The sequence below is a fragment of the Pseudorca crassidens genome, chromosome 4 (assembly GCF_039906515.1).
Source record: "Pseudorca crassidens isolate mPseCra1 chromosome 4, mPseCra1.hap1, whole genome shotgun sequence".
NCBI classification, from domain to species: Eukaryota; Metazoa; Chordata; class Mammalia; order Artiodactyla; family Delphinidae; genus Pseudorca; species Pseudorca crassidens.
Window position 1 is genome coordinate 63461293 of NC_090299.1, and position 19796 is coordinate 63481088.

At 39.3% G+C, this 19796-nt stretch overlaps 1 protein-coding gene across 3 annotated transcripts in view; it reads left to right on the top strand.

Annotated features, from left to right (window-relative positions):
* The first annotated feature begins 15058 nt into the window (after positions 1–15058).
* The window catches only part of WDR19 (WD repeat domain 19), an 83883-nt gene continuing 79145 nt past the window's right edge, over positions 15059–19796 (top strand). For all 3 annotated transcript variants that reach the window (XR_010942958.1, XM_067735758.1, XM_067735761.1), the window contains exons 1-3: positions 15059–15212; positions 17538–17629; positions 17917–17982. Coding sequence is in view for 2 of the 3 variants with exons in the window: in XM_067735758.1 (XP_067591859.1) it covers positions 15207–15212; positions 17538–17629; positions 17917–17982 (164 nt within the window). In the remaining variant the exon portion in view is untranslated. The remainder of the gene's footprint in view (positions 15213–17537; positions 17630–17916; positions 17983–19796) is intronic.

Here is a 19796-nt window from a genome sequence, read left to right on the forward strand (position 1 = left end):
AAGAATAGGGAACAAACTGTCAAGATTTACAAGGCTTTTGAAAGTAAAAACAACAGCCCTTGAAAAATGTATACTCTTTACGAGTAACTTCAACCTAAAGTACCATCTGATTTTGTTGCCAAGCCAATTTAAAAGTAGGTAAGAGAATCAGAATGAATGACTGTAAAATTAATCTAATTCAGATAAAAACATACTAGGGACTTCCTTTGTGGTCCAGTGGTTAAGAAGCCACCTTCCAATGCAGGGGATGTGGGTTCAATCCCTGGTCAGGGGAACTAAGATCCCACATGCCTCGGGGCAACTAAGAGAGCCCGTGCGCTGCAACAAAGACCCAGCTCAGCCAAAATATAGTTTTTTTTAAATTAGAAAAAAAAAAGTAATTTAAATTTCATTTTAAAAAAGCATTTTCCTATCCTAATAATGTGATCTAAAGCCATTAGGTGGAATATGACAAGGATGGCACCTGCAGTGGTGCTGAGGGACGTCATGGTAGCCCCATGTGAGGTATTGGAGTCCAAGTGGGGTGAAGAGGGCATCCTACAGAGGAGAGGGATGGCCTGGGGTAGGGTGTCAGACCCCAAGCAAGGTAAGGAGGGTAACCACACAGGGAGCAGCCTGGCATTAGAAAGTCAGAGCCTGAGCAGTGAGGAAGGTGTGTGTGAGGATGATGACACATAATGAAAGTCTGGAAAGAGGACTTAGAGCCCAGCAGGGAGGCGTGGGCATCTGGGCAGAGAGGGAATGGGGGCAGGGATTAGAGAGTGTTTGCATACAAGAGTGTGATGTTGTGACTTATAATAAGAAATGTGTATCACTATTTGTCTTCCAGTTTCTGGCAGCCTCCTAAAACCCTTGGAATTTCCTGAGCTGAGGGCGATCAGGGTGTCTTGTGTGTGTTAATGAGGTAACTTTCCGAAAGCACCTAAGGATGGAGGTCTGTTGCCAGGAGAACCAACTTAGTGATTAGAGGGTTGGAATTTTCAGTCCCACCTCCTTTACCTCAGGGGAGGGGAGAGAGGCTAGAAGTTGAATTAATCACCAATGGCCAATGATTTAACCAATCGTGCTTTGTAATGAAACCTCCATAAAAACCCAAAGGGATGGAGAACTTCTGGGTTGGTGAACACGTGGAGATTTGAGGAATGGAATGCTCAGCAACGACTGGAAGCTCTGAACCCTTTCTCCATACCTTGCCCTATGCATCTCTTCCACCTGGCTGTTGCTGCATTATATCCTTTTATAAACTGGTAAATAAAATGTTCCTGTGAGCAGCTCTAGCAAATGGATGGAACCTAAGGAGGAGGTTGTTGAAACCTCCAATCTATAGCTATTTGGTCAGAATCACAGGTGACGCCTGGGCTTGAGATTGGTATTAGGAGTGTGAAGGTGGGTGAGTAGGGGGTAACAGTCTAAGGACTGAGCCCTTAACCTGTAGGATCTGCCGGGATATTTCCAGGTAGTGTCAGAGTTGAGTTGAATTGCAAGACACCCAGCTGATATCAGAGAATTGCTTGGTGGTGTGGAAAAACCCTGCAGACATTGGAATTGGTCCCAGAACTATTAAAGGGGATTAATCAAATTAGTGATTATATTAAGGATAATGAAAGACCAGATTCTCACTGTTGGAGAAGAGAGTTATGAATACAGAAAAGGGAAGAAAAACTAGAATGAACACTGTAGTGTTGAATTGGAATTGGGCACATTAGTATGAACTCAGTTTTCAAGATAGATTTAGATAGATGATAGATAGATAATAAACAGATAAATAGATATATTCCCTAGCTCAGTCCACAGAGAGTCTGGGAATAACAGTGATCACATCTTGTGCCCAGATCTTGACTTCTAAACATCACTTTCTACCAAAAGGAATGACGGATCCTTGGGCAAATGGCTGGTTCCAGAGTTGAGGCAGGGAAAATACATGGTGAACCTGGAACATCTTATTGTTCCAGTAAACAAGACTGTGCTCAAAGAATGTTGGGGACATAGCAAAAGTACACAGAAGTCAGCTTCGAGGGGCTTCCACTGGCCAAAATGGAGCCAATTTAAGCATAAAAATAAATGAGAATAATGAATTATATCCCTTTGAATAACACAGGAATCCATACAGGCATAAATAAACACACAAACTGAAAGTTTGATGAGGAACAAGATATTTACATGGTTCTAAGATATCTTCCCCCCAAAATATTCATTTATTACAAAGGGCAAAGGATAACTTTACAGGTAAGAAGCCTGGCAGATACCACTTTAGTCAAGTGATCAAACTGAAAATCATCAGTAATGGGACAAATCAAAATCTTATGCCACATAATAGAATGGGATGAGAAGAACACAGCATTACTTCTGTGATACTCCTGCCGAAAATGCATAACATGAATCTAATCATGAGAAAATATTAGACGAAGTAAAATTGAGGGTCATTCTACAAAACAACTAGCCTGGAATTTTCAAACATGTTGAGGCATGAAAGTTAAGATTGAGTAGCTATACCAGATTGAAGACTAAAGAAAAATGGCAATTAAATGCAATGCATGATCCTGGATTGAATTCTTTCACTGTAAGCAACATTATAGAGGCAACTGTCAAAAGTTGAATGGTTTTGTGAATTAGATGATAGTAATGTATCAATGTTAACTTCTTGATTTTTATGGTTGTATTGTGATTTTGTAGATAACTGTCTTTGTAGGAAATACAATGTATTCTGGGGTGATGGGCCATCATACTGGCAACCTACTCTCAAAACAATTCGGGGCAGGAGTCGGGGCAGGGGGGCGTTACTTTTCTGTAACTCTGATTGTTTCAAAATTTGGGAAAGTGGTTTTTAAAAAGTAGGCCCATTTTAGGCTTAACACATGTTCACTGTGTTCTAGGCCTCTTCCTTCCAGTCTTCCACAAAGCAAATTTCTTGCCTTCCTCAGATGTATAGGAAACATTAGTGGAGTAGAAAATCATCTACAAGTAGTTGATTATTGAAAACTGCACATCTGATCTCAGATTTGCCAATGATAGCTTCTCCGCATATAACTCCATCAATATGAGATCGATTTTATGAAAATGATCCATATTGCAAATGAAGCAGACAAAATTCAGTTTTCCATTTCTTCCTTCCAAGAAATTCTTAGAAGCAAATTGATACCCTTCCCTGTGGAAGAGATTAGATAAAGTGAGTGAAGGCATGGAAAAAAATGCTGAAACCTTTGAAATGAGTAGCATATATTGTACACATTAACTAGGAAGATGAAAAGGTGTTTTATATTCAGGGATAGCCTTAGGGTTTGAAAGACCTGATGTAACCAGAGTGTTTTAGGGCCTTAGCTCTGTGTTATATTAGTGGTCCTCCTATAGATAGAAGTATCAGCTAGAAGAAATCTAAGGGCAGGTCTCGGGTCCCTGACCACTTCTGCCCTGTAAGTCTGATCCTGTGTGTTTATCATAGAATGTTGTAGTGTAACAGTTACATTACTTATCCATTATTTTCACTCTTTCAGAATAGTAACTTTTCACTCTCAAATAGTAACTTTTCCCTTGGTTCCAAATATATCCCATCCGCTTGGCATTTTTAAATACCATAGGATATCTTTTTCTTTTTTTTTAAGAAAAATTCACATTTCTGGTGTGTTTTCAAGAAAAATCTTGACGTCTACAGCTACTTAAGACAATATTCACATTTCTCAACCCTACTACTCTGATTTTTCCTATTCTTTTTATTTTCCTTAATTTCTTTCCTTCCCTTTGGCATGCTTCTCCTCTGCCCTTTTAGAGAAAGCATTATTTTCAATGATTTACCCTTGGAGGACAGGTCCATCCAGAAGTTTTAAAATCACTAACACTAAGGGACTTCCCTGGTGGTGCAGTGGTTAAGAATCCACCTGCCAATGCAGGGGACACGGGTTCCATCCCTGGTCCAGGAGGATCCCACATGCCACGGAGCAGCTAAGCCCGTGTGCCACAACTACTAAGCCTGTGCTCTACAGCCCGTGAGACAAAACTACTGAGCCCGCGCACCTAGAGCCCGTGCTCCATAACAAGAGAAGCCACCGCAGTGAGAAGCCCACGCACAACAACAAAGAGTAGCCCCCGCTCTCCACAACTGGAGAAAGCCTGCATGCAGCAACAAAGACCCAATGCAGCCAAAAAATAAATAAATAAAAATTAAAAAAAATAAAGACATAATATTTTTAAAAAATCACTAATAATTGAGACAAGGGATACCCTTTGGTCACTGCATGCTCCTCACTGAGGACCTAAACACCCAATTTAAAAAAAATTCAAATCCCCAGATACAGTATATTCTTAGGTATATTCAGAATATAGGTAAGTGAGAGCTTCTACCTAAGGCTCTTTATGAAACAAACAAAAAGCCTGGATCGTGTGATTAGGTAGATTCAATAGTTGTTTTATGACAAGGTTTAATCTGATTTTCAGAAAAGCTAGTTTTGTTTATCAAGAAAATCACATTAAATGTAAAGATTCAATGTGCATAGGCTTTTTTTTTAATTAAGTCAAAATTCATGTAACATAATATCCATTTTAAAGTGGACGATTCAGTAGTATTTAGTATATTCATATGTTTGTGTAACCACCACCTCTGTCTAGTTCCAAAACATTTTCATAAGCCCAAAAGAAAACCCTGTAGCCACTAAGAAATAACCTCCCATCCCTCCTTTCCCCAGCTCCTGGCAACCACCAATCTGCATCCCAGCTCTGTGGATTTACCTATTCTGGGTATTTCATGTAGAATAATACAATACGTGACTTTATGTCAGGCTTCTTTCACTTGGCATATTTTCAAGATTCCTCCATTTTGTAGCATGAAATGTAGCAACACTTCATTCCTTTTTATTTTGGAACAATATTCCATTGTATGTGTATACCAAAATTTGGTTATCCTTTCATGAACATTTGGGTTGTTTCTACCTTTTGGCTAATGTGAATAGTGCTGCTATGAACATATGTGTACAAGTATTTGTTTGAATCCCTGTGTTTAATTCTTTGGGGTATATACCTAGGAGTGGGATTGCTGATTCATATAAGTAATTCTATGTTTAACTTTTTAAGGAACCATCAAACTGGTTTCCAGAGCAACTGAGCCATTTTACATTAGTGAGCATAGGCTTTTACCAGAATTAGCTCTCCACTTTCAGAAACAAAACAGGCGTTCCATCTGCTGTTTTACATTTGGCATACTGGTCCAAATGTAAATAAACGAATGGTTCTCACCTCTGTACACCACAGAATTAGAGAGAGACAGAGACAGAGCAGGAAAGAAATAAAAGATAGGCTTCATCTCTAGAAATTCTGTTTCAATAAATCTGGGTTGAGCCTGAGCCACCCCGGGTGACCCCCAAGTCATTCTAATGGCAGTCAGGATTAAGAACTACAATATGAACTCCGGAGAGTAATACAAAACATTTCCCCTAGAGAATAGGAATCATTAAATTGTCATGGACCCAGAACTAATTTTTTGTTTGTTTGGTTTGGTTTTTTTTTTTTTATAGCTCTGCATTGGAGTATAATTGCTTCACAATACTGGTTTAGTTTCTGTTGCACAACAAAGTGAATCAGCCATATGCTTACACATCCCATAGCCCCTCTCTCTGAGCCTCCCTTCCATCCTCCCTATCCCACCCCTCTAGGTCATCGCAAAGCACTGAGCCGATCTCCCTGTGTTATGCTGCTGCTTCCCGCAAGCAAACGATTTTACATTCTGTAGTGTATGATGTAGTGTTGATGCTACTCTCACTTCGCCCCAGCTTCGCCCCCCTACCCCATGTCCTCAAGTCCATTTTCTATGTCTACCTCTTTAATCCTGCCCTGCAACTAGGTTCATCAGTACCATTTTTTTTTTTTTTTTTAGATTCCACATATATGCGTTAGCATACAGTATTTGTCTTTCTCTTTCTGACTTACTTCACTCTGGATGACAGACTCTAGGTCCACCCACCTCACTACAAATAACTCAATTTTTTTTTTTAATATCTTTATTGGAGTATAATTGCTTTACAACGGTGTGTTAGTTTCTGCTTTATAACAAAGTGAATCAGTTATACATATACATATGTTCCCTTATCTCTTCCCTCTTGCGTCTCCCTCCCTCCCACCCTCCCTATCCCACCCCTCTACGTGGTCACAAAGCACCGAGCTGATCTCCCTGTGCTATGCGGCTGCTTCCCACTAGCTATCTATTTTACGTTTGGTAGTGTATATATGTCCATGCCACTCTCTCACTTTGTCACAGCTTACCCTTCCCCCTCCCCATATCCTCAAGTCCATTCTCTAGTAGGTCTGTGTCTTTATTCCTGTCTTACCCCTAGATTCTTCATGACATTTTTTTTTCTTAAATTCCATATATATGTGTTAGCATACGGTATTTGTCTTTCTCTTTCTGACTTACTTCACTCTGGATGACAGACTCTAGGTCTATCCACCTCATGACAAATAGCTCAATTTCGTTTCTTTTTATGGCTGAGTAATATTCCATTGTATAAATGTGCCACATCTTCTTTATCCATTCATCTGTCGATGGACATTTAGGTTGGTTCCATGTCCTGGCTATTGTAAATAGTGCTGCAATGAACATTGTGGTACATGTCTCTTTTTGAATTATGGTTTTCTCAGGGTATATGCCCAGTAGTAGGATAGCCAGGTCATATGGTAGTTCTATTTTTAGTTTTTTAAGGAACCTCCATACTGTCTTCCATAGTGGTTGTATCAATTTACATTCCTACCAACAGTGCAGGAGGGGAATTCCCTTTGCACCACACTCTTTACAGCATTTATTGTTTCTAGATTTTTTGATAATGTCCATTCTGACCAGCATGAGGTGATACCTCATTGTAGTTTTGATTTGCATTTCTCTAATAATTAGTGATGTTGAGCATCTTTTCATATGCCTCTTGGCCATCTGTATGTCTTCCTTGGTGAAATGTCTATTTGGGTCTTCTGCCCATTTTTTAACTGGATTGTTTGTTTTTTTGATATTGAGCTCCATGAGCTGTATGTATATTTTGGAGATTAATCCTTTGTCTAATGTTTAATTTGCAAATATTTTCTCCCATTCTGAGGGTTGTTTTTTTTGTCTTGTTTATGGTTTCCTTTGCTGTGCAAAAGCTTTTAAGTTTAATGAAGTCCCATTTGTTTATTTTTGTTTTTATTTCTGTTACTCTAGGAGGTGGGTCATAAAAGATCTTGCTGTGGTTTATGTCAAAGAGTGTTTTTCCTATGTTTTCCTCCAGGAGTTTTATAGTGTCTGATCTTACCTTTAAGTCTTTAATCCATTTGGAGTTTATTTTTTGTGTATGGGATTAGGTAGTGTTCTAATTTCATTCTTTTACATGTATCTGTCCAGTTTTCCCAGCACCACTTATTGAAGAGGCTGCCTTTTCTCCATTGTATGTTCTTGCCTCCTTTGTCATAAATTAGGTGCCCATATGTGCATGGGTTTATCTCTGGGCATTCTATCCTGTACCATTGATCTATATTTCTGTTTTTGTGCCAGTATTATACTTCTTGATTACTGTAGCTTTGTGGAATAGTTTGAAGTCGGGGAGCCTGATTCATCCAGTTCCGTTTTTCTTTCTCAAGGTTGCTTTGGTTACTCGGGGTCTTTTGTGTTTCCATACGAATTGTAAAATTTTTTGTTCTAATTCTGTGAAGAATGCCATTGGTAGTTTGATAGGGATTGCACTGAATCTGTAGATTGCTTTGGGTAGTATAGTCATTTTCACAATATTGATTCTTCCAATCCAATAACATGGTATATTTCTCCATCTGTGTCATCTTTGATTTCTTTCATCAGTGTTTTATAGTTTTCTGAGTACAAGTCTTTCGCCTCCTTAGGCAGGTTTATTCCTAGGTATTTTATTCTTTTTGTTGCAATGGTAAATGGGAGTATTTCCTTAATTTCTCTTTCTGTTTTTCATTGTTGGTGTATAGGAATGCCAGAGATTTCTGTGCGTTAATTTTGTATCCTGCAACCTTATCAAATTCACTGATTAGTTCTAGTAGTTTTCTGGTGGCATCTTTAGGATTTTCTATTTATACTATCATGTCATTGGCAAACAGTGACAGTTTTACTTCTTCTTGTCCAATTTGTATTCCTTTTATTTCTTTTTCTTCTTTGATTGCCATGACTAGGACTTCCAAAACTATGTTGAATAAGAGTGGCGAGAGTGGACATCCTTGTCTTTTTCCTGATCTTAGTGGAAATGCTTTCAGTTTTTCACCATTGAGTATGATGCTTGCTGTGGGTTCGTCATATATGGCCTTTATTATGTTGAGGTAGTTTCCCTCTATGCCCATTTTTTGGAGAGTTTTTATCATAAATGGGTGTTGAATTTTGTCAAAAGCTTTTTCTGCATCTATTGAGATGATCATATGGTTTTTATTCCTTAATTTGTTAATGTGGTGTATCACATTGATTGATTTGCGTATATTGAAGAATCCTTGCATCCCTGGGATAAATCCCACTTGATCATAGTGTATGATCCTTTTAATGTGCTGTTGGATTCTGTTTGCTAGTATTTTGTTCAAGATTTTTGCATCTATGTTCATCAGTGATATTGGTCTATAATTTTCTTTTTTTTGTGATATCTTTTTCTGGTTTTGGTATCAGGGTGATGGTGGCTTCATAGAATGAATTTGGGAGTGTTTCTCCCTCTGCAATTTTTTGGAAGAGTTCGAGAAGAATGGGTGTTAGCTATTCTCTAAATGTTTGATAGAATTCGCCTGTGAAGCCATCTGGTCCTGGACTCTTGTTTGTTGGAAGATTTTTAATTACACTTTCAATTTCATTATTTGTGATAGGTCTGTTTGTATTTTCCTGTTTATATTTTTTTGATGCTCTGTCCATTGGTGAAAGTGGGGTGTTAAAGTCCCCTACTATTATTGTGTTACTGTCGATTTCCCCTTTCATTGTTGTTAGCATTTGCCTTATGTATTGAGGTGCTCTTATGTTGGGTGCATAAATATTTACAATTGTTATATCTTCTTCTTGGGTCCTTTGATCATTATGTAGTGTCCCTCCTTATCTCTTATAACAGTCTTTATTTTAAAATCTATTTTATCTGATATGAGTATTGCTACTCCAGCTTTCTTTTGATTTCCATTTGCATGGAATATATTTTTCCATCCCTTCACTTTCAGTCTGTATGTGTCCCTAGGTCTGAAGCGGGTCTCTTGTAGACAGCATATATATGGGTCTTGTTTTTTGTATCCATTCAGCCAGTCTGTGTCTTTTGGTTGGGGCATTTAATCCATTTACATTCAAGGTTATTATCAATATGTATGTTCCTATTACCATTTTCTTAATTGTTTTGGGTTTGTTTTTGTGGGCCTTCTTCTCTTGTGTTTCCCACTTAGAGAAGTTTCTTTAGCATTTGTTGTAAAGCTGGTTTGGTGGTGCTGAATTCTCTTAGCTTTTGCTTGTCTGAAAAGCTTTTGACTTCTCCATTGAATCTAAATGAGATCCTTGCTGGGTAGAGTAATCTTGGTTGAAGGTTTTTCTCTTCCACCACTTTAAGTATAACCTGCCACTCCCTTCTGGCCTGCAGTTTCTGCTGAAAAATCAGCTGATAACCTTATGGGGATTCCTTTGTATGTTATATTTTGTTTTTCCCTTGCTGTTTTTAATATTTTTTCCTTGAATTTATTTTTTGTTAGTTTGATTAATATGTGTCTTGGTGTGTTTTTCCTAGGTTTTATCCTATATGGGACTCTCTGTGCTTCCTGGACTTGGGTGACTATTTCCTTTCCCATGTTAGGGAAGTTTTCAACTATAATCTCTTCAAATATTTTCTCAGACCCTTTCTTTTTCTCTGCTTCTGGGACCCCTATAATTTGAATGTTGGTGCATTTAGGGTTGTCCCAGAGGTCTCTGAGATTGTCTTCTTTTCATTCTTTTTTCTTTATTCTGCTTCTCAGCAAATATTTCCACTATTTTGTCTTCCAGCTCACTTATTCATTCTTCTGCCTCAATTATTCTGTTACTGATTCCTTCTAGTGTATTTTTCATTTCAATTATTGTGTTATTCATCTCTGTTTGTTCTTTAGTCCTTCTAGATCTTTGTTAACATTTCTTATATTTTCTCAGTCCATGCCTCCATTCTATTTCCGAGGTTCTGGATCAACTTTACTATCATACTCTGAATTCTTTTACAGGTAGATTGCCTATTTCTTCTTCATTTATTTGGTCTTGTAGGTTTTTACCTTGCTCCTTCATCTGTGATGTATTTTTTTGCTGTCTCTCTTTTTTTTTTTTATGAGTGGGATTGTGTTCCTGTTTTACTGGTTGTTTGGCCTGAGGCTTCCAACACTGGAGTTTGTAGTCTATTGGGTAGAGCTGGGTCTTGGTACTGAGATCAGGACCTCTGTGAGACCTCACTCTGATGAATATTCCCTGGGATCTGAGGTTCTCTGTTAGTCCAGTGGTTCGGACTTGGAGCTCCCACCGCAGGAGCTTTGGCCCAACCCCAGGCTCGTGAACCAAGATCCTGCAAGCTGCCTGGAGTGGCAAAAAAAAAAAATAACAAAGTAAAAAATAAAATTACTCTAGGAAACTAACAGATATGTTAGGAAGCGTATAAAGATTAAAATAGAGATGAATCAACAACCAGAAGGTACATGAGTACCACAATAGTAAAAAAGAGGAGGAGGGAAAAGAAAAAAAAAGGGAGGGGGGAAGACCTTGGCTGTGGAGGGTGGGTCCTAAGCAAGGGCGAGGTTTGGGTGGAGGGCAGGGCCAATGCTTAGGACCCACAGGGCTGGAAAAGGCCCTGGGGGATGTGGGGGGTGTGGCTTAGGCTCAAGGAACAGAAGGGGCCCAGTTGTGCCCTTCCCCTGGTCTCAGAGGGCAGGGGACCTCACCTGGGAGCCCAGCAGGCTTCCCAGGATGAGTGGACAAGGCCAGCGCCCTCTGCTCCTCTCCCGCTCCTCCTGGAGGGCTCCTCCCGCCTGCCTCTCCTCATCTTCCTAGCCTCCCTCCTGTTGCCCCCAGGACCCACACGGCCTGTATGGGGCTTTGGAGGGGGCAGTACTGGCTTGGTAGCTCAGCAGGCTCCCTGGCCTGGTGGGCCAGGCGATCACCCTCTACTCCTCTCCCCCTCTTCCCGGAGAGTCCCTCCCACCTGCCTCTCCTGATCTCCCCGGTCTCAGGGGCACCTATCCCCCCTGGGCTCCACTTCTCCTACCCCCTCAGTCTCCCTACACCACACTGGTTCACTTTGGGGTTCCTCCCGTCTCCATGGGCAGCAGAGTCCCCCACCAGTGGCCGGCAGGTGCCCTAGTTGTGGGGAGATGATAACTCCATGTCTTCCTACACAGCTATCTTGACTCCATCTCCCAGAACTAATTTTAATTTCTTAATTTCCTTGGCTATTTGATTCATAGCCATGTATCTGCATCTAGAATCATGCTTGGCACAGAACTAGACAAAAATAATTGGCTTAATTTTGAATATTCAATTATATATATATATTTTTTAAATAAATAAATTTATTTATTATTTATTTATTAATTTTTGGCTGCTGTTGGGTCTTTGTTGCTGTGCACGGATTTTCTGTAGTTGCAGCGAGCAGGGGCTACTCTGTTGTGGTGTGTGGGCTTCTCATTGCAGTGACTTCTCTTGTTGCAGAGCACAGGCTCTAGGCGTGTGAGCTTCAGTACTTGTGGCTCGCAGGCTCCAGAGCGCAGGCTCAGTAGTTGTGGCGCACAGGCTTTGTTGCTCCGTGGCATGTGGGATCTTCCTGCACCAGGGCTCAAACCTGTGTCCCCTGCGTTGGCAGGTGGATTCTTAACCACTGTGCCACCAGGGAAGCCCCAGATATTATTTTTGAATACACTGTCTTTCTCTAGTTATTGTTAGGCTTATTAGACTTCCTTTCTATATAATTTTTGTTTTATTTATTTATTTATTTTTGGCTGTGTTGGGTCTTTGTTTCTGTGCGAGGGCTTTCTCTAGTTGCGGCGAGCGGGGGACACTCTTCATCGTGGTGCATGGGCCTCTCACTGTTGCGGCCTCTCTTGTTGCGGAGCACAAGCTTCAGATGCGCAGGCTCAGTAGTTGTGGTTCACGGGCCTAGTTGCTTCACGGCATGTGGGATCTTCCCAGACCAGGGCTCGAACTCCTGTCCCCTGCATTGGCAGGCAGATTCTCAACCACTGTGCCACCAGGGAAGCCCTCTATATACTGTTGGTAGGAAATTATTTCCTCAAATGGCTATCATTTTAAAGTTTGGAAGTGTAAATGATAAACTGGAGGCAAATTATAAGATGATCAAACAATATTGGCATTTCCTGGAAGTGTAGTATGCAATAAAAACTTTCTGAATTTATATCTATTTATCTTTAAAATCTGAATTCCACCTAAATTTCCTAGTTTCTTTATCTGTACTTAGTGTTAAGTGTCATTATTTTCCATCCCCAATCCCATGCTATCCCGCTTTCTCTTCACCTTGGAAGCTCTCCTCTTTCTCTCTTTGGAAAAACGTTTTTCTGATATTATAACAAGTTATGTTATTCATTTTTCTCAATATCCGTTTGAGAAGCTTCATACCATTTTTACCCAGATTCTGGCAAATACTTTCTCATAATGCCATACTTTTCCAGATAAATTAGAGGTTCCTGAAGATTACTATAATAACATATTTATTTATACTTAAATAAGGAATCAATTTTAAGTTGTATAGTTCATTTTAAAAAATAGCTCTGTGCACTCTAGAATTACCCCTTCCCATAGATTGTATAACAGATTGGCTAACTCTTCAGTGAATCTCTCCCCACAAATGGACACCAGATCCTTTCCCAGATGTACAGGTTTAATCATGTTCCTGGTTCTTAAATTTTAGAATGGGAAGCTGTATTTCTCTTCTTTCCCAAATATTTTACATAAAATTTTGTATTTAGGTAAGGATACACATATTTCCAAGGTTACAAAAACTTCCAGAAGAATACCACAACTAAAAATATTTTTTATCAATTTTCAAGTTCCATTATAGATAATAAAAGTGAAGCTTAGGTGGAGTTCCCTGGCAGTCCAGTGGTTAGGACTTGGCACTTTCACTGCCATGACCCAGGTTCAATCCCTGGTTGGGGAACTAGGATTCTGCAAGCCAAGGTGCAGCCAGAAAAAAAGAAAAAAAAGAAAGAAAAGTGAAGCTGATAATTATTGCTACAATGGCAATCATATTACAGTATATAAATGCGTCAAATTAACATGTTGTACACCTTAAATCTATACCACGCTATATGTCAAATATATGTTTCAATTAAAAAAAAAGTGAAGCTGAGAAAGTTAAGTACATAATCTGTTACTAACTGGTTGTTACTGGGTTCAAATCAGTTTGTCTGCATCTTCCACCTTGTACCTCATTACCTCTAAGTATCCTTTCTCTTTTATCCACCTGTTGAAATCCTGCCTATTCTGTTAGCCTAATGAGAAAAACAGAGTAATAAAAAACAAAAAACTAGGCAATAATTAGGATCCCTGTTTTATCTAAAATAATACCAAATGCTCCTTGCGCTTAAAAATAATAAATTGAAAAGTGACTTTCAGAGGCATATACTTGGAAAAGATTTGTTGCTTTGTAAATTTAATCAACATAAAAAGGAATACAGACTGTTTTTAGTATAACACGTAGGACAAAAAAGTGGAGAGGCTTTAGGAAACAAATATTTAGAGAACAGTGGCCTCAAAGTGTAATCCATAGATGGGCATAATCAGCATCACCTGAAAATGTGTTAGAAATGCAAATCCTCCACATCAACCCCAGAAGGACTAAATCAGAGACTCCAGGTGGAACCAAGCAATCTGTGTTTCAACAGGCCCTCTAGGTGAGTCTGACACCCACTAAACCTACCAGATACACAGTAAAGTTAGAGAACCAATTTTTGTAAATGATTCAGCCTCAGAAGCAGTGGAAGGAGTGGAAAAAGTTGATTTTCTTGGTATGGGGAAACTAAAATTATTAGGATTGTATGCTTTTCTACTGCTCAGTACTAAGCACCCTAATAAATGTGTTATATTATTTGACCTAAATAAATGTGTTAAATACACACATAAATACCATAATTATAAATACATAGTAAAATTGGTATACATAGGGGCAAAAAATAGAGGGAAATATGCCCCCCCAAATTAATATGTTGATGTGGGATTTTTGTTTTCTTTTTAACTCATTCTCTCATATCAGGTAAACATAATACATAGAAATTTGTATGCTTTTCCCCTGTTAATTGGTCTTATGTCAGTTTAATTCTCAGGCCCCAAAGGTAAAGGTAAAATTTTGTCTCACATTCCCGAAATCTAAAAAAGTCCCATTCACTCTGTTTTAAATACTACAAGGACAATTTCTGAATTTCTACTTCTCTAACCTTTTTCTCCTTCACTCAGTCACCTATTAAAAACATCTCCCGGGGCTTCCCTGGTGGCGCAGTGGTTGAGAGTCCGCCTGCCAATACAGGGGACATGGGTTCGTGCCCTGGTCCGGGAGGATCCCACATGCCGCGGAGCGGCTGGGCCCGTGAGCCATGGCCGCTGAGCCTGCGCGTCCGGAGCCTGTGCTCTGCAACGGGAGAGGCCACAACAGTGAGAGGCCCGCGTACCGCAAAAAAAAAAAAAAAAAAAAAAATCTCCGTTTAAATGTGCAGGTCTTGCACCCAAATTTAAACATCTGAAGATACAAATATATCCCCAGCAGAAATCAGTCTTCAATTTTAACATCCCTTGAATAGCTTCAGAGTGATCTCTTTGCGTGGATTGCTTAAGAGTATTGCCCCATGAACCAACTCCCCCCTCCTTTTATCCACACTCAGTTCCTTTCTTTTCTTGAAATTCTCAGCGCCCTCCTCTGGCTACTATTGACTTCTTAGCAGCCGGGGCCGAAATTTACGCAGGCGCTTTCCAACGTCTCATAGAGTCAGCCTCCCCTGGGTCGCATCCAATCAGGGCCCAGCCAGAAAGCAAGGGCGCTGCAAACCCTCGCGAGGTTCAACTTCTCTGGGCCTTGCTTCTCGGGCTTCACGTGATCTCAGTCCACACCTCCCGCTCTTCTTCGCGGAGGTCGCCGCTAGGCACTGTTTTCAGCTGGCGCTCGCTGATTGGCCATTGCTCGCGCGGTCTCCTGGGAGACGGGAACGCGGTAGCCTTCTTGAAGGAGACTGCGTGCGCCTGCGCACTTGCCAGATCGCGCGGCTGCTCGAGCTTTGAGATGAAGGTAAATAACTTACGAACCCCGGGGGAGCGGGAAGAAGCCCGCCAAGAGTCGCTTTGAGGATAGGAGCTTGTGATCTCCTTTCGTCCTCCCGAGTGCGTGAGAAGTGGGGAAGGGAGCGCAGGGGCGAAGTTGAAGGAACAAGGGAATAGGAAGGAAAATTGAAGAGAAGGCGGGGAGGGAGGCCTCTCATTTCTGGGACCGCGGCTGGGGTTCGTGCTTTGGGGGAAGAGGGAACCCCGCCACGGCTGGAAATGAGCAGACTGGATCTGAAGAGAACCCAAACTTCGCACGGTAGAAAGAACGAGTTGTGTGAAAGCGCTTGGAGGGTCGCGGTGAAGTTGACTCGTTCGGGTGTCAGGAGCTGCCTCATTTATTGCAGCTAAACACCTGGCAAGCCGCGCGACTGCTCAGCGCCTTAAAACGAGTGAAAAGCCTGCGAAAAAATAATCCCAAATTGTATTGCCTGTGACTGGTGCAATTTACAGATCACCTGGTGGCGATGTACATTATTCACGGGGAAATCTGCACACGCAGGTCTCAAGCTCTAGAGCGTCATCCTCTGCACGCACGGTTTCTAGGCTTGGGCTTCTCGTGAACCCCATTCCCGGGTCACTGGCTACAGATCATTCACCCTTCGCTTTACCGAGCAATATCCCCTTACACACACACACCCCGGCCCTGATCCGGCAAAGAAATGGAAAGCTTAATTTTTATAAGTTCTGGTGGCTATTAATGTGGAGATTGCAGTTGACAGACTGGTAATCTTAACTCATTTCTAAAGCTCTTCACGACTTATGAAGTACCAGAAGTAAGGAGATATTATTATTCCTGGTTTACAGTTGAGAATTCTGTGTTTGAGGCAATTTAATCGACCTGCTTTAAGCCCTACAGCTAATAAATAAAAAGCCAAATATAAACGTTGGTATTCTGGTTGTGAAGCTAGCACCTTTTCTGGTCCATTGTATGTGTATGGAGTGTCTATAAACCTCCTTTGAAGAAAAATAGTTTATAAGGTCACAGCCAGAGGAGGTCTACCATGAAGCTGGTAAAATTCAAGTTTAGGGACCCCTCACTTCCATGCAGGGGTTCCAGGGCAATGTGGTCATAAAATTGCAAAAGTAAGATGCTTTTATACTCTTTTTTTCTTTAAGGGTGTCTTCATGCTTCACGAAACTTGGATGCACCTGTGATTTTAGCGCACCTGTTTTCAGTACAGGTGGATTTAATCTTTAACATAGTAAATGCCTGTGATTGCTGTTCAATTTTGACCATTTGAAGAGTTTTGTGTTGCTATTCAGACTGTCAAGCCACCTGCAGTAGTCTCTAAACTTCACATGCCTAGATATAGGCATCATTGTTTAACCTGTAATTTAACCTAATGTTAAAATCTACATTTATTCATCCCAAACTCTTAAGTTCCTAGATGTTCTAGATCAGCACTGTTTTGATATAAATATAATGTGAGCCAATGTAATTTAACAATCTTAGTAGCCAAATTAAAATGTTTTTAAAGAAACATGTAAGATTACTTTTCATAATATATTTTATTCTACCCAGTATATCCAAAATATTATCATTTCAACATGTAATCAGTATGAAAGTTATCAGTGAAGATAGTTTGCATTCTCTCCTTTATAGTCTTTGAAACCCCATGTGTAGTTTATATTTACAGCACATCTAAATTTGGACTGCCCACATTTCAAGTCCTCAATAAAATTCCAAGTCCACATGTGGTTTGTGGCTTCCATACTGGATACACAGTTCTTTATTGTCTAAGTGAAAAGAATGATTTTTCAGTTGAAAAAGTGTCCACCCAATAGCCAAATTAAACACTGAATGATAAAGTAAATGTAACTGATGGGGAAAGGAAAATAATAATTTTGAAGAAAATATAGACATTTTGTATTTCTATCAGAGTTAATATTTTTAATAGCAATTTTGTTAAATTTAATCTCCCCAAATCTATGCTATTAATAATTAGCTAAGTTCAAGTTTAAATTATTTAAATTTTTAATAGCTATAAAACACTAAAGCCATACATTTTTATAAAATTAATATTCGAAAACATTCAAAAGCAAAAATGTTATATAGTAAATGCTCCCATATGTATTGAGGTCCATACTTTACCGATCAGATTGTGATTATTTGGTTGGTTGGTTGATTGGTCATTTTGTTTGTTACATTGTTGACTTCTTTTGGGTAAGCTCTAGCATAAGGCTTCACCATCCTGAATCCTACTGTTTTCATTATCATGTTTTGACATCTTTTCTGACCAATGCTTAATTGTATGTTTTGAAAATACAGAAATTGTATTGTGTTTTTTAGCGTGTTTTCTCACTGCTAGAAAAGACTTGGCTTGGCACACCAATAAAGTTTACCTGGCAGAAAACATCAGGAAACTACCTTGCAGTAACAGGGTAAGAAATCAGTGAATGTTGGTAAATCGTCCTGACTCCAAATGGTTGTATGCCCACCTAACTACACTATCTGTTCAGTAGAAATTCTTGGGTGATGACTGAATGGTGGGAAAAGTAATATATTTCCATTAACATCACAATTCATAGAACCTTTTCCCTGGTAATAACTTTTTACATATAAATTATGAAACTATCGTGAGAAAATAAAATCAGTTGGGTGTATAAAAAAACTCTTTAGAGAAATAAGAAACACTTAAATCGTATCTTTGTGTTCTGATTGCTTTTAGAGCTGATCATATTGTGAAAATCTTTGATCGCCATGGTCAAAAAAGAAGTGAAATCAACTTATCTGGGTAAGTACAGTGGTAGATCAAAAACTTTTTCAAGCTTTGTGGCCTAAAAAATAAAAAAACATTGTCTTAAAACTATAATCAAATAGAATTTTATAACTTATATCTCCTCTTTTGCCTTCTCCATTTGCAAAGAGATTTGGTTTTTTATACCATAAACAGTTAATGAAATATGTATATGTATAGCATATGAATTAGAATTTAACGTTTATAAACACTCATACATTCACAGATAAGCTGTAAGACAGAATTATAAATGAGTCCATGTGAAATAATTCTTATTTAATTATAAACAAGCTTTAGTGTGTGTATATGCAGATAAGATAAGCCCATATGGCTGTAGTATTTCCTCTCTAATAGTTACTTTCTGCATACTTCTTAAAGGACAAAGGCCTTATTTTATCTATTTTAAGGAAGTCATTCTAGATTACAGTAAGCATAACATAAGCATTTTTAATGATTCAGTGTTATCATTCCCTGTAGTAGTTATTTTACTGATAGTCTTAGTGGTTATTATGATGTGTAGAGTCCCTCACCTAAATGGTCTTATGCTGCCAGCCTTTTTAAATACACATCTGCTTTCTGCTTTTATCACCACCATCTTTGCAAATCAGGTTGCTTTACTTCTCTCCCATCCACCTAATGCCACCATTTTGGCATTTCCCATTGCTCTCTTTTTTTTATTATTATTAATTTTTATTGGAGTATAGTTGCTTTACAATGTTGTTAGTTTCTGCTGTACAGCAAAGTGAATCAGCTGTACGTATACATATAGCCCCTCTTTTTTGGATTTCCTTCCCATTTAGGTCACCACAGAGCATTGAGTAGAGTTCCCTGTACTATACAGTAGGGTCTCATTAGTTATCTATTTTATACATAGTAGTGTATATATATATGCCAATCCTAACCTCCCAATTCATCCCACCCCTGCTGCCCTTGGTATCCATATGTTTGTTCTCTACATCTTGTGTTTCTATTTCTGCTTTGCAAATAAGTTCATCTGTATCATTTTTCTAGATTCCACATATAAGCGATATTAAATGATATTTGTTTCTCTCTGACTTACTCTGTATGACAGTCTTTAGGTCCACCCTCTTCTCTTCAAATGGCACAATTTCATTCCTTTTTATAGCTGAGTAATATTCCATTGTATATATGTAGCACATCTTTATCCATTCCTCTGTTGATGGACATTTAGGTGCTTCCATGTCCTGGCTATTGTAACTAGTGCTGCAGTGAACATTGGGGTGCATGTATCTTTTGAATTATGGTTTTCTCCTGGTATATGCCCAGGAGTGGGATTGCTGGGTCATATGGTAGTTCTATTTTTAGTTTTTTAGGGAACCTCCATACTGTTCTCCATAGTGACTGTATCAGTTTACATTTCCACCAACAGTGTAGGAGGGTTCCCTTTTCTCCACACCCTCTCCAGCATTTGTTGTTTTTAGATTTTCTGATGATGCCCATTCTAACCGGTGTGAGGTGATACCTCATTGTAGTTTTGATTTGCATTTCTCTAATAATTAGTGACGTTGAGCGTCTTTTCATGTGTTTGTTGGCCATCTGTATCCCACTGCTCTCTTAATTGTTGCTTCTGGTTTCTCTATTCTAGGAAACAGAGGGCAAGCTAGTTATAATTATGTCTAAAAGTAAGAAGCACTTAGTAAAAGAACTTCTTTGAGTAAATTGTATGAGCTTTATTGCATAAAGCTCAGATAGATCTCTGTGACATCTATTTTGGTTACACAATGGCCTTATTTTTTTACTTATGAATTCTTTTTTGTTGTTGTTGTCGCTTTTGTGGTACGCGGGCCTCT